The sequence below is a fragment of the Pithys albifrons genome, chromosome 16 (genome assembly GCF_047495875.1).
Source record: "Pithys albifrons albifrons isolate INPA30051 chromosome 16, PitAlb_v1, whole genome shotgun sequence".
Lineage (NCBI taxonomy): Eukaryota > Metazoa > Chordata > Aves > Passeriformes > Thamnophilidae > Pithys > Pithys albifrons.
The window spans coordinates 16,569,284-16,582,693 of record NC_092473.1 but is presented as its reverse complement, the minus strand read 5'-3'; the positions used below and the strand labels follow the sequence as shown (position 1 = coordinate 16,582,693).

The 13,410-nt window shown below is 49.5% G+C and overlaps 1 protein-coding gene across 4 annotated transcripts in view; it reads right to left on the bottom strand.

The window, feature by feature from the left end:
• The window catches only part of RBBP6 (RB binding protein 6, ubiquitin ligase), a 28,014-nt gene extending 14,817 nt beyond the window's left edge, over positions 1 to 13,197 (bottom strand). For 2 of the 4 annotated variants that reach the window (XM_071571454.1, XM_071571456.1), the window contains exons 1-4: positions 12,469 to 13,197; positions 7,112 to 7,211; positions 5,223 to 5,261; positions 4,540 to 4,576 (exon numbers count right to left, since the gene is read on the bottom strand). In XM_071571454.1, coding sequence (XP_071427555.1) covers positions 4,540 to 4,576; positions 5,223 to 5,261; positions 7,112 to 7,211; positions 12,469 to 12,634 — 342 coding nt within the window. In that variant the 5' untranslated portion in view covers positions 12,635 to 13,197. The remainder of the gene's footprint in view (positions 1 to 4,539; positions 4,577 to 5,222; positions 5,262 to 7,111; positions 7,212 to 12,468) is intronic. The other 2 variants (XM_071571455.1, XM_071571457.1) reach the window with 1 other exon arrangement.
• Between the last annotated feature and the right edge of the window lie 213 nt (positions 13,198 to 13,410).

The following is a 13,410-nucleotide window of genomic DNA, read 5'->3' as shown; positions in this document are numbered from 1 at the left end:
CAAAAAATTAAACACATATTCAAGTTCTACAGTCAAAACACAACAATAGTTAACCTCTACTATAGTCTGAATGTCTCCACTACACCCCCTGAGTGTCACCCAGAGGCAACTCCAACCCAGTGTAACTTGTATTTACTTAAAGGCCAAATCTATGATGGCTTAAGAGTGTCTATGTGGTTATGAGAAGAAATTAAAATAACCAATCCTACTGGTGATCAACTTATTGCTCAGTGATATTTCAGAGAGGGATCCCTGTCAAAAGGGTAAAGGAATCTGTCAATTTTCAGCTAAAAAGAATAATAAAAAATAAGTTTAATTGAGGAAAAGGCATCACTTCAGGTAACTTAGTGAGTCTGTAAATGAATCAGTGAATGTCTCATCATTATAAATGCACACAGTGATGCTTTTCTGAACCAGCAGCTGCCAGAACAAAGGCCAAGCCCAGCACTCCAAACCCACTCTGCTCCTCCCATCAGTACCCAAATAAACCCAAATATAAACAGTCTAGAAGAGCAGCCACAAAAGTAACCTGACACTTTGCCTGGAAAAAAAAATTTGCTTAAATAATTTATATAATGGTGTTTATAATGACAGAGTGGACCATAAAAATTGAGAAAAGTTATTTCTTGTATGTTATTAGACCGCAGGCCCTGCTGCCCAAATCAGTTTGGGAAGTGTGAGGATTTAGATCATTCCTTGCAATCAGATCAAACCTGCTCTTTAACACAGCCCAGCACTAAATGAGCAAAGGAAGAAATGCAGAGCACACTCCTGGGGATGCAAACATGCATTCAGAGCACAAGCCTGGCAGTTTGGCCTCCACTTTCCTCCTCCCAGCTGCCTATGGAACAGCTCTCACGGGTGAAGTCCTGAGGCCAGCAGCTGGGAACAGCCTGCAGTGCTCATGGAGAACCAGAGCTGAAGGGCAGCTTTCCCACATGCAAAAATGGCAAATGATCTTCCCCAGAATGTTGAATCATATTGTGCCATGAGCAGCATTTAGGCTGGCACGAGCAAAGCAGCACCACAAACACACTCAAATCACTGCCTATTACATCCAAGTTGCTCAAAAATGTAGAATAAAAATTCTCAGTGTGAACTGAGCAGCTCTCCAAGAGGTCACTAAAGAGGTTAAAACCCTTCCTTAACAAAGCTCTTGTCCTTCACTACCCAATGGAGTGGGAGAATTCAAGGGAGCAGTTTTAGCAGACTCTGAGAAAAAAATATCTCCATGCAGAAGATGATTCCTCACTCCAGTCAGTTGTTCCTCTTCTGTGTTTTCAGGAAAGCACACACAGCATTCCTGTATTACTGACTAAAAGATCTCCTGCAAAATGTGCCTTTAGATCATCCAGATCTCGACAGAGACCACTAAACATCCACTAAAAATCTCACCAGAAGATCCACCTCTCCTTTCTCCAACACTTGGCACCCAGTCCTGTTCCAAAGGAGGTCTAGATAAGCACTCTGAAGCCTCAGGCTCCACATGCTCCTCCTTACATGTTGCAAAGCCAGACAGTACCCTCGGGGCAGGCACAACTATGATTTTGTGGCTTTTCAGAAGCAAACAAGAAATTAGGAAAGCTCTAGCACTGAACAGTCTAGTACTGATCAGGAACTGAAATGCAACAATTAATGAACTATTAATTAGTTCTTGCATTTTTTTAGGAAGCAGCTGTTATATGGCCTGCAGGAAAACAGCCTAGTTTCTTAAAGGATGTGATACTGAATGGTTATCAAAAGCAGCAAACAGGTAATTAATGTCCTCTCCAATGCATCTGCCCAATGGCCACCTTTCTGAGCCCACATTTCTGCCAACTTTCTCCCTTTTCAGCTTCCACTGAAGCATTTCCTGGCAGTCCCTCTAAGCAGACAAGCAGAACCAACATCTCCACGACCTCATGTGCAACCCTAAGGTAACACTGCATAAGAACTAGAAAAAAAAGAACAACCAGAAAAAGCACCCCCAAACCCTAAACTCAACAGCCAGAGTGTTTAACCCCATGTCCTGCAGCAGACTGACAAAACCCAACATGAAGCCACGTGGGCAAGAGACAGGACAGGGGAGGCAGAGGCTGCTCACACTGGAGTTCTGTGCTGCCAACACAGGGCTTGCCAAACCCACAGCTTGGCTGCTCTGCCAGCTGTGCCTGATGGGCTACACCAAGGGCACTGCCCTGGCCTCCTGCAGACTCCAAGGGCAAAGCCAAGAGCCCTGAGGGTACTGGGACACCAGCACTGAGTCAGAATGGCCCCACACTCTGGCTCTGGCTGTGCCAACATCAGGACATAGCTCCATGGGATGACAGCTGGCAGAAGAGTAACACAACCAAGGAATACTAAGAAGCAGCTTTTATCCATCCTTTAGAAAGAAATCTTAACTGATTTTAACTTTGCACCTTTACTGTCCATCAATAACTGACAAAGTTTCCAGTGATTTACTCCTACCATACACCAAGACCCAGGTTTTGCTCTGAAATACATGCAAAAATAGGTGTACTGAAAAAAATAAAGGCAAAACCCCACACACTTCAGGACCAACACCTGAGTTGGCCTCAAGAAAGAACTACTTGTGTCTCCAGCCCCAGAAGTTCTCGAGGCTGCTGGGCTGTCACAGTGAGAAAGGGCTTGCACAGAGGGATGCAAGGGCTCCCACCCTCCCAGAGCAGGGACAGTCAGAGCTCACCAAGCAATGGCTTTGCTGTGCCTTTACTGACATCACTCCTCACTCACACTACGTCTTCTCTCCCACTCCAGGAGTTTTCCCTTTTCCTTTTCTGACACATCTACATCAGCTTATGGTAATTTCCTGCTGAGCAATGTAATACAGACATGCCAGGGAACACAGGAGGCTAAAAGAATGTTAACTTTATTTGTCACATGTGGTTTCTGTTTATACACATGCTAGTAAACAAAAAGAAAAAGAACTGTTTTCAAGAAATAAAACCCCATCTGAATTAGCTCAAATGCTATAAAGGTGGTTACATAAATGCATTACATTAACTGTGAGGGTCACTGGGCCAGCTCAGCCTACTCAGACTCTCAGAGAGGGGCACTGGTGGCCAAAAAGGAATTCCAACCAATCAGCAATAGAATTATGGATGGCACACTTAGTGGTTTTAGACCTAGACACAGAAAGGTTTTGATTTGAGGTTGATTGTTTCCATGGGAACCAGAGGCTGTATTCCTCCCCGAACACAGTCCCAGAGTTCAGGAATTTTCAGATTAAGGGATCCTACCAGCTGATGGAGTGCTCAGATCCAATGATCCAGGGTTAGTGTAATGCCTCACACCAGTCTAGTGAAGGAGAAGCAGTTATACTTAAAATAAAGATGAGAAACAACCCCACCAAACAGTACTTTGATCTCTATGAACTATTGGAAGGGCAGAGTTCCACACAGCACCAACCAGGTGCCACTCCAAGATCTACCCCAGCACCTGCATTTCCATGTGGGATTTGTACATGAGCAGCACAACAACAGGGTTTGCAAACCTGAGAAAAATGCTGCCCTTTTTCCAAATGTGAATTCCAAGTGGTGAATACTAAAGAAAGGTTTAACTTTGGGAATTACAGCAGCAGCCACCCCCGGAGTCACCCAGATCCAAAAATGTGGAAAACAACAGGGATTTCACTCCCAGATGCCCCAGGTTGTAACCTGGTGCCAAAATTTGCATGTTGTCATTTGCAGACAAACTGCTGTTGAACTAAAACTGCTTCACCAGATAGAGGGGAGAGACTGAATGCAGAACTCTGGAATATCACTCTGTGCAGCAACAATACCGAAAGTCACGTCAGGCTATTAAAGACATTTCTGTACTCGAGAGGGGCCCAAACAACATCACTTCAATTATACAGTTTTAGGAATAAATATCCAAGCATTTAAGGACATGAGAAGGAATCATTTAGGTGCACAGAACTGTCCTCAAAACATCTGGGATAGGCTGGGTTTGGTATTTGTTTGAACCCCCAAGTCAAAAGTAAGGAACAGCACCAAGTTTCACAATAATGGTTTCTCAGTGGTTTTTGATAAACATTTTCAAAAACCATTAGGTAAAAAAGGTATTTAAAAACAAAGGCTAAGTGATACAATGTGAAAATGGCAAAAAATACACTCCAAACATTTTTTATTGCAAGAAACAAAAAGCACACAACAACCTATACAAACATACAATCACTAGCTATAGACAGACAGATGTGGAACATGGCACCATGTTCAGAGAGCAAACCTGGAGCCTGCAGGATCTGCAGCAATCATACAGTATCTGTACAACACAGAGTCATACAGCAGAAATTCTGGCATTTTCAATATGAAATACAATGCATTGCTAGGCACAAATACCAATATTCACATTAGAACTGCAAATGAAGGCATTACTCAGTTTTTACTATGCTGAATCAAGTACAATGTATTTACAACATACACTAGGTTTTACTGGAAAATAGATTAAGTTACGTTTGGCAAATTAAGAAAAGGCTGCATGGTTTAGAATTAAGTGCAGTGTGTAGGAAAAAAAGTGTGAGATTGTGTTTTTACATACTGCTTTTGATGTCCCACTCACTGGCTCACTTCGACTTCTAGAAGAAGAAATAAAGGTGATCAGAATTGAACACAAAGCACTTGTACCCAACACAAAGACTGCAAAACCTGAACATCAAAACATTATGCTCCAATACCCCAGAGAACATGGACATTGAGATACATAAACTGTTCCCTCTTGGTATGTTCAGTGCAACCAAAACACCCCCCAAAATCCCGTTTCTACCTTGTCAGAAATTACTCAGGACTGGCAGATCCAGAACACAACAGTGCAAGAGGAAATCCTCACGTATTTTGTCTCTGCTCTCTAAGTGTCAAACCCACAAAGTCTGCACTAGAGTTCTGTGTTCTTAAACAATCAATCACTGACTGTGGAGGCAGCTTTGGACAGCCTGAACATCCCTGGGATCACCCTCTGGTACCACCCACTGGTACCAGTTCAGGGCTCCAGTTCCTCTGGAAGAACAGGGACAATCTACAAGTGCAACTTTGCTCAAGTGACAAACACAGCCATGTGACAAAGGGTGACACAGCAGTGCCAGCAGCACAGCCTCCAGAACAGTGTCTCTTTGTGGCAGCCCAAGCACTGCATTCAGAGATCTCCTATATTTAGCCATCAAAGTGCCAAAATATTAAACATGTTACAAATGCTATATTGACTAAAAATAGTAGTAGAAATGTCACCTGAAAGTAGTTTCTAGGATTTTGTGCGATTTAGGAGTCCTGTGACAAAAAAAAAGGTCTTAATTGCCAGAATTTGCTTTCAGATAATCTTGAAAATGCTACAGTATTTTAGGAAATATGTATAACATTTGAGAACTTGCTGAGATTCCACATATCCTTGGTCTGTACCTGCATGCTCATCAAGAACCACACGTGCAACCACTGAGGGAGTACAAACAATGCACACACCACCCAGGGTGTCCCATCAGCAGAGGCAACGCAAAGGCTGCTGGGGAATTCATGTACCAAGGGAAAGGCTCAGCTTTCTGCCCCTGCTGAACCCTGCCAGGCTCCCAACTGCACCACGCACCTCCAGGAGGTGAGGAAGAGCCCCAGAATACTGTGGATGAGCACGAGGTGGGTGCTTCAGCCATTTACTGCATGGGGCCTCTCTGAAGGCCCCTCTGCTGTTCCAGCTGACACTCCCCATCCCCAACCACCTGACCAGGGGCTCCTCCAGTGGTTCCAGCTGAAGAGCAGGAAGCTCCTGTGCTGCTTTACACTCAGCTCTCAGCCAGCAGTTCAGCTCTGCCCTTATCCCCCCATGTGACCTTTGATACCAGCAGCACAGTCCCCCCATTTAGGGCAGCCTTGCACACCACGGGAGGTGCCACCCAACCCACAGGGAGGATGCTCTGACAGGACATTGCTCAGCACACACTGCAATGAGCTCCCAAACCAAGGCTGTGTTTCCAGACAGTGCTGTGGGGCTCAGAATTCCAAGGGTGGGCCTGGGAGCACCAGCTCCTGCAGGAATGTGCCCCAGTGATACCTGCAGAGCCACATCAATTCAGCCTTTTGCTTGCAAATGCTTTTGGGCACCAGGATGTTGCTTCCTGTTTGTCCAAGACAGGCTGTAACTCCTCAGGGTACTTTATTTATTGAGAACCAGCATTAGAAAGACAAAACCAGCAGCCAATTGTATCTCCTGCTGGTGGTGGAGGTGCTTTAAGGGGTGCCCATTCCAAGAGTGCTGGTGCAGCTATTACAGAGCTGGCTGTGTGAAAACACTGATGCAGCAACAACCCTCAGTCAGGACTGCATTTCAGTATCTGTGATTTTAATCAATACACCTGACTCTCTGTCCTCAGTGAGCCTCAGGAGCACAGAATTAAAGCCTGGAGCACAGATCCCAGCTTGGGTACAGACACACTCATGAAGGTAACCAGTACAGCTGGTACAATTTGGTGATGTCCTAACCTGCCTCTGAGATTCAGGTTTGGGAAGGACTAACTGTGCTTTTGTGGTACTCAAACAAAGCCAGTGGGCTTTATGGCTCTCTCTGTCTTGCCTGGCTTCAGCCACTGCAGGAAACCCACAGGAATCCCTTCAGAATAATCAGACTGCTTGTCTGTGCTTCACCAGCTGGCAACCCCTGGTCTGTCCTCTGTGGCTACTCTCCAACCCCTGCCTGATCTGCAGCACAAAAACATCCTCCCCACCTCCCCCAAATGCAGGAAGAGTCAAACAGCCAGAATCAGACTCTTCTGAGGTGGGAACAAATGCTAAGTTTTCACTACAATGTGTAACTGCCTTTACTAAAAAAGCAAACACAAAAAATAAAGAATTTCCCCATGTAGAAGCAGCAGGATCTGCTCTTGGATCTCAGAAAATCAGCCTCAAAGCAAACTCAGTAGAATCATATTGAGTATTCCACTGTTGGAATCTGAATCCCATGTCCCAGCAGGCCTCACCACCCAATCTCCTTTGGGACTGACACACTGAATCTCCCCCATAATAACAAACAGCAGGAGCTTTCCCAAGCTTTCCCAAGGATCCAACTCCAGAGCCTCTGTGTGTGCTGCCAGGACACACTGACCCCCAGGGAAGCCAAGGTTTGGGGTACTTACATTACATATGTTTTGCTTGTGGCTTTAACTCCTCCAATGGGGATTCTCCTCACAATCACTGATGAGTTCTTGGGAATCAGGGCACTGTCATCAGTGTATTCTGAAAACAACAGCAAGACAGAAAAACATTACTCAATTTGTAAGAATGTATTTAATTGGCAATTATAGAGCACTTCAGAGAATCCCTTTACAGATCTAAATGCAAAATTTCATACATAACATCTTGCTTTTATCCTCTCAACACACCAACAGCACCTGTCAAGGAATCTTCAGGTTTGATAATAAAACACAAGCAGAAAAATCTTTTCCATTTTTTAAAGTTAGTTTGAATGCCAGCAGCAAAACAGTCTCAAAGGACACTCAAGCAGAGCCCTATTAAAGCACAAGGTTCTTCCCTGATCAGCCTTAAGTTGCTTTTGCTTCTGTTTGTCTACAAACCCAAGAGATCTCTGGAGAAAAACAAACCACAGCCAAATCTCACCTGCATAAAGCAGATGCTAAATAAAGTCCGTGGCTGCCTGTCCTGAGCACAGCAGGGCCCTGCAGCAGTGCTGTCCCAGTGCTCAGCACACTCACCTGTCCTGAGCACAGCAGGGCCCTGCAGCAGTGCTGTCCCAGTGCTCAGCACACTCACCTGTCCTGAGCACAGCAGGGCCCTGCAGCAGTGCTGTCCCAGTGCTCAGCATACTCACCTGTCCTGAGCACAGCAGGGCCCTGCAGCAGTGCTGTCCCAGTGCTCAGCACACTCACCTCCCCTGAGCACACCAGGGCCCTGCAGCAGTGCTGTCCCAGTGCTCAGCACACTCACCTCCCCTGAGCACAGCAGGGCCCTGCAGCAGTGCTGTCCCAGTGCTCAGCACACTCACCTGTCCTGAGCACAGCAGGGCCCTGCAGCAGTGCTGTCCCAGTGCTCAGCACACTCACCTCCCCTGCTGCTGGCTCTGCCCCTTGGCCCTGACCCACCCACACCTCCCCGTGCAGTGCTCAGGGCCTGGCACAGACATGGAAACCAAACTGCAGCACCACAGGTGGGTGCACAGAAATTTGGGGGGTTCCTGAGCTTGAGTGGGGCAAAGGTGGCTCAAACTACAGTCGTATCTCCCCCCTTAAGCTCATCATCCAGTCTGAATTAGCCAAGGGCATGCGAGTTCTTTCCATTCACTTTCTGCAGGGAAAAGAGACTCAAACCAAGTTACTTCTGAAGACAGCCCTGAAAAGGCTGAGGGAAACAGCCCGTGCCTGCAGCTCCCCCTGCTCTGCCCTGGCCTGCACTGAGCTGCTGGTCCCAAGGGGAGAAAAGCCTCCTGACCCTCGACATAAGGCCCAAGCAAAAACTCTCAGACACACTCTGAGTAAGCTTAAAACACAGAGTCCTCCACAAGAATGGGTTTTATAGTGAACTTACACAGCAGCTGTTTCTGCTTGTGTAAGAGAATCAGACAAGGTGTCCTCCCTCTTTCTGGTCCAGAACACAAATCACGGGACTGACATTTCAGAGATACAGGATAAGCAGCAGCAGCTCCACAGAAAGGCCTTCAGATTAACTGGCATCCCCTGCACGAGACTGTTCCCTGTGTGCAGAAGGTCCCCTGCACAGCCTGAACTGGCAGGGCCTGCTTAGCTCTGTCCTGCCTTGCCATGGGAGCGGCGAGGCCAATACCAGAGCACTCCTTACACTTGTCCAAGCCCAGCTCCAACAGAAATGCCCAAAGCCTGAGGTCACAACGTCGCTCACTCCCACCCCCTTAGGGCACAAACTTGTTTTACCACCAGTGATGGCCACGAAGTGGCTACTGGATTTTGTCCATCTGAGCTGTGATTAAAAATTAGGACTCAACTCATGCAAAATGCTTGCAAAAGCAAAGAAAGGTCTGGATGTTAAAGGCAAGAGCAGACAAGATGTAACAGTCTAAAAGTTGCTCTTTATCCTACAAGAAAACAGTAGCTTGAAAGTCCAGGGCAGGAAGTATTCCAAGGAATGAATGGAGGCAGACTAGTTAAGAGCAGCTACCCCGACTGCTGACTCACATTGACTCAGAAATCTGACATCAACAACTGCATTAGTGCCCACAACATTCTCACTGCAAAGTGCAAAGGGCTCAGACTATGCTTTGACTTTTATGCTGCTTCACATTTAGTGCACAAATTGAAAATTCCACTTTTAAATTTATCTATAATTAAACACTCTACTAGTTCTACTAATATGTGTTGTATCTATGCCACAGACAAGTTACTGACAGAAGTCCCCACGTTATTTTCTGGCCTGCTTTAACCCACCATCTGGTGTGGCAGCACAGCCCAAGCAGCTTTGGCCACTCTCTCCAGAGGTTTCTCACCCGGGCCAAGCACAGACCTGACCAGGAGTGCTCAAAAGGCAAGCTGGGTGTGAGAGTGCAGGTAAAGGCCTTGCCAAGCAGCTGCTCTGCTGCTGGGGGCAGGACACACAGGTGACAATGCCTGCTGACACACCAGGCTGGCCCACCAGGACACTGGGAATTCCTAAGGACACATTCTCTTCCTAGTGCTTAAAATTCCACTCTCTCATGGCAGGATTTGTTAGCCCTGCTCTGATCCCCTCACCTGCTCCCTTTGACAAGCCATGGCTGTGCCTGCTCCAAACGCAGCCCTGAAACAGCCCGAGGGACAGCCCGGGCCACTCCTGCTGGATTTCTGCTTTCCCAGCACAGGCACCGCTGATCTCACCTGCAGGGGCAGATCCTGCAAAGAGCCAGCCCGGGAGGCCAACGGGCCAGAGAACCTCCCTGTGCACTGTTGTCATCCCAGGGCACTGTGCCCCACACGGGCCCTGTGCCCCACACGGGCACTGCCCAGCAAACCCACCCTTCACCCCACCCCACAAGCCCCTCTCAGGCACTGGGGGGTCACGGGGCTGAAGGGCCTGGGCACTCCTCTGCCCTCAAACCACACCAGTTCAGAGGCACAACTTTCAATCATCCATTGGTTTGTTTCTATTTTGCCCAGTAAGAACCACAACCCAATTTCCAAGCGTTTTGAGTCAGAACTTCCCAGGGCAGGCAGGGGCACTCAGGACACACCTCTGTTCTGAGGCTGCAGCTCTTGACAATCTGAGAGAACACCTGTTACAGAGGACAGGCCAAGAAATGCAGCTCCAGTGAAACAGAGGCAAGTTGAGAGGCTTTAAGGAAGTGCCTCAATAACAAGCATGAAAGGATCCCACCTGTTTGCATTCCCACAATTTTACAGAGTCCATCACATCCTTTTTTCTGACTGATATTAAAAATCCTCTTCACTTTCAGCTTATATCAGCATTGCTTCTACCCTGAGCTTTCCACTCAGAAGAGTGGCAGCTCCTGAGCTGTGAAAGCTCCCAGGTCCTGGGAACAGCCTGAGCACAGACACAGCTCCAGGCACGGGGCACTCTGCTCTTTCCAAGACCATCCCACACTTGCTCAGGGCTCCTGCACAGACAGAGCTGCAAACCCCAATATTTGTGTCCACATGGAAGAGCTCCAAACACCCCACTCAGGCAGAATATCCCCGTTTAGTTTTAGTTTTTGCAGAGGAGCTTAAGCACCTCTGTGTGATTCATAAAAACAGAAATTCACATTTATGCACATAAATCAAAGATACATTTTGAAACACACTCTTTAGTTTTGCTCTGCAAACCACAGGGGGATATTGCCTGTTCATATGGAAAACACCCTTAGGAAAGCTTCAATAAGCATCTGTGTCACCAATACAGAATTTTAAATCATGCATTTTATATATGTATAATTTCATACTCATTTTGAAAAGGTCCAAGTGCAACACGACTGGCCCAGAGGACTCAGCACAACCTTTTTTTAACTTCACCTGGAGGCACCACCACATTTAACTGTTCTGGTGAGGCCAACACTCCTCCCTCCCTGGACTCTGGTTAGGTGTGAAAACAAAGTCACACCCTGGTGAATTTGGTGTGTTGGACGCTGCAGGAACACTTCATGAGGGGCACTTTTTCTTCTCAAAACTCTGCTTTCTGTTCTGCTGCTACAACAAACCCACGTGTCTGGGCCTCCTTCCAAGCCCCTTTTCTGCCGGTGCCCACGACGGGGGTCCCTCGGGCTGTTTCTCACTCCCCACCAGGCCGGGGCACCTCAGCTGGGAGGCCCCAAGTGCCCCGGAACGGGGGACACAACTCGGGGCCCTCCCGCAGTTCAGCCCTTAAAGCAAATCCAACTTCACTTCCAAAAGCTTTTGAAAATCTTGTTCAGTACTACCAGAAAGACTCAAGACCTTTGAACTGTGTCTCTCCCCCCATTTCTCACACAAACCAAGAGCATCCCCAAGGCCTCCCTCCAACTCTGGGCAGGCTCTTCACACTCTCCTGAAAATAACGTAAAGAGAAGCTTTAGGATTGACCCCTTCAAAGGCCGAGGCTGAAGTCACAGCACAAGTTTTAATGTGTAAAAGCAGGAAGAGGAACAAATCACCAGTGCACATTTTAAAGAAAAGACTGTTGTGCCACAGAACTGCAGGGTTAAAACAAACAGCTTTGATGCTGGAGGGATAAAGCACAATTCTTTTTATTTCTGAAAAGTCGCATCCCTTAGGATTTAATCACATGCAAATGTACCGAGATGGCAGATACCAAACCGAAGCACCACAATAACACAAGCCCAGATTCACCTCTCGGAATCGAGCACTTCTTATTTCATTTAAAAGAATTTATGACTTCCTGAAGAACATTTCATACATATGTTCACTGGAAACCTGCGGCCAGAAAACTTCAGGCCTGCCTGGACCCGGCAAACACACAGGGCCAAGAAGATTAAAAGGCGACCACGAATGAAGAAATGACGCTCAACAGCATCCGAATGATGGTGCCTTTTGCTTGGAAAAGTTACACTAACCCGGAATTCCCAGCAGTAATTCCGATACAGAAACACACAGGAGCGAGAGGCTTAAAGGGCTGCAGAAATTGTAACTCACTGATACGTTCGATGCAAATTGTTGCTCCTGAGCAATTCCTGCAACGGGCACAAAACCAGCTTCCAGTGGAGACGGGTAAAAGGAGCTGAAGACAACATTTAGTCACCAAACTCACTGTTTATTTTTCCTTCAAATTAGCCACGTGCTCTATTCCCATCACCTTCAGATAATAAAACATCTCCCCGCGTTTCCTTATCCTTTACCTGGGGGAATCCCAGAGCATCAAAGCTTTGTAGCACAGCCGTACCCGAGCCCCGCACCGCGTGCAGGAGAGCCCTGACGGTGCCGCGAGAGCAGCGGCCACAAAGGCTCAGCTCTGACCCCCGCGGGTCTCGGCTCACTCCCTTTCCCGCGGCTCCATCCCCGCTCCCCGCGGCTCCATCCCCGCTCCCCGCGGGCCCCCGCACCTTCTTTGGTCTGCGCGTTGGTGATCTGCAGGTCGCAGTCGGCCGCCTTCAGCTTCTCGCGGCCCATGATCTGGCGCTTGAGGTCGCTCAGGGAGATGTGGAGCCCGTCGAAGGTGACCGTGTCATAGTTGAGCTTGGAGGAGAACTTGTAGTGGACGCACGACATGGCGGGGCGCGGGGTTGGCCGGGGCGGCGCGGCGGGGTCGGGCGGGCCGGCGGGGCCGGGGCGGCGGCTGGGGCTGCGCTCAGAGCCCGCGGCGCTGCGCCATGGCCGGGCCGCGGGGCTGGGGGCCCTCAGGGCCGCATCGCGGCGAGCCCGCGGCCCCCGCCCGCAACGACCGCGGCCTGCGGGCTCGGCGCGCCCGGCCCGGGCCTGGCCCTGCCCCGCGTCTGCTCTTGCTCCTGCTCCTGCCTCTGCTCCCGGCTCGGCCCGGCCCGGCGCTGCTCGGCCCGGCTGTGCTCGGCTCGGCCCGGCTGTGCCTGGTTGTGCCCGGCTGGGCCCCGCTCGGCTCGGCTGTGCTCGGCTGGGCCCCGCTCGGCCAGGCAGTGCCCGGTTCGGCCCGGTTGGGCCCCGGCGGTGCCCGGCTCGGTCCCGGCGGTGCCCGGTTCGGCTCGGCCCGGCCCGGTCCGGCCCCGCAGGCGCTGCCGCGGCCCCCCCGCCCTCAGCGCCGCGCCGAGAGGGGTTTCCCGGCCGACAACCGCACGGGCCGCGCGAGCGCCCCCAGCGCGCAGGCGTAGCCGCGCCCGCCGCGCCCCACGTGACCCGGCGCCGCGCGTGACGCGCCGTCACGTGGGGGGGGGGGCGGCCCCGCGCCCGAGCGCCCCCTGGCGGAGCGCGCCCGCCGTGCGGAACGGCGGGAAATGAGCACGTGTCGGTGCCGGACACACCGGGAATGGCTCCGGTACCCCCGGCCCTGAGCACGTGTCGGTGCCGGACACGCC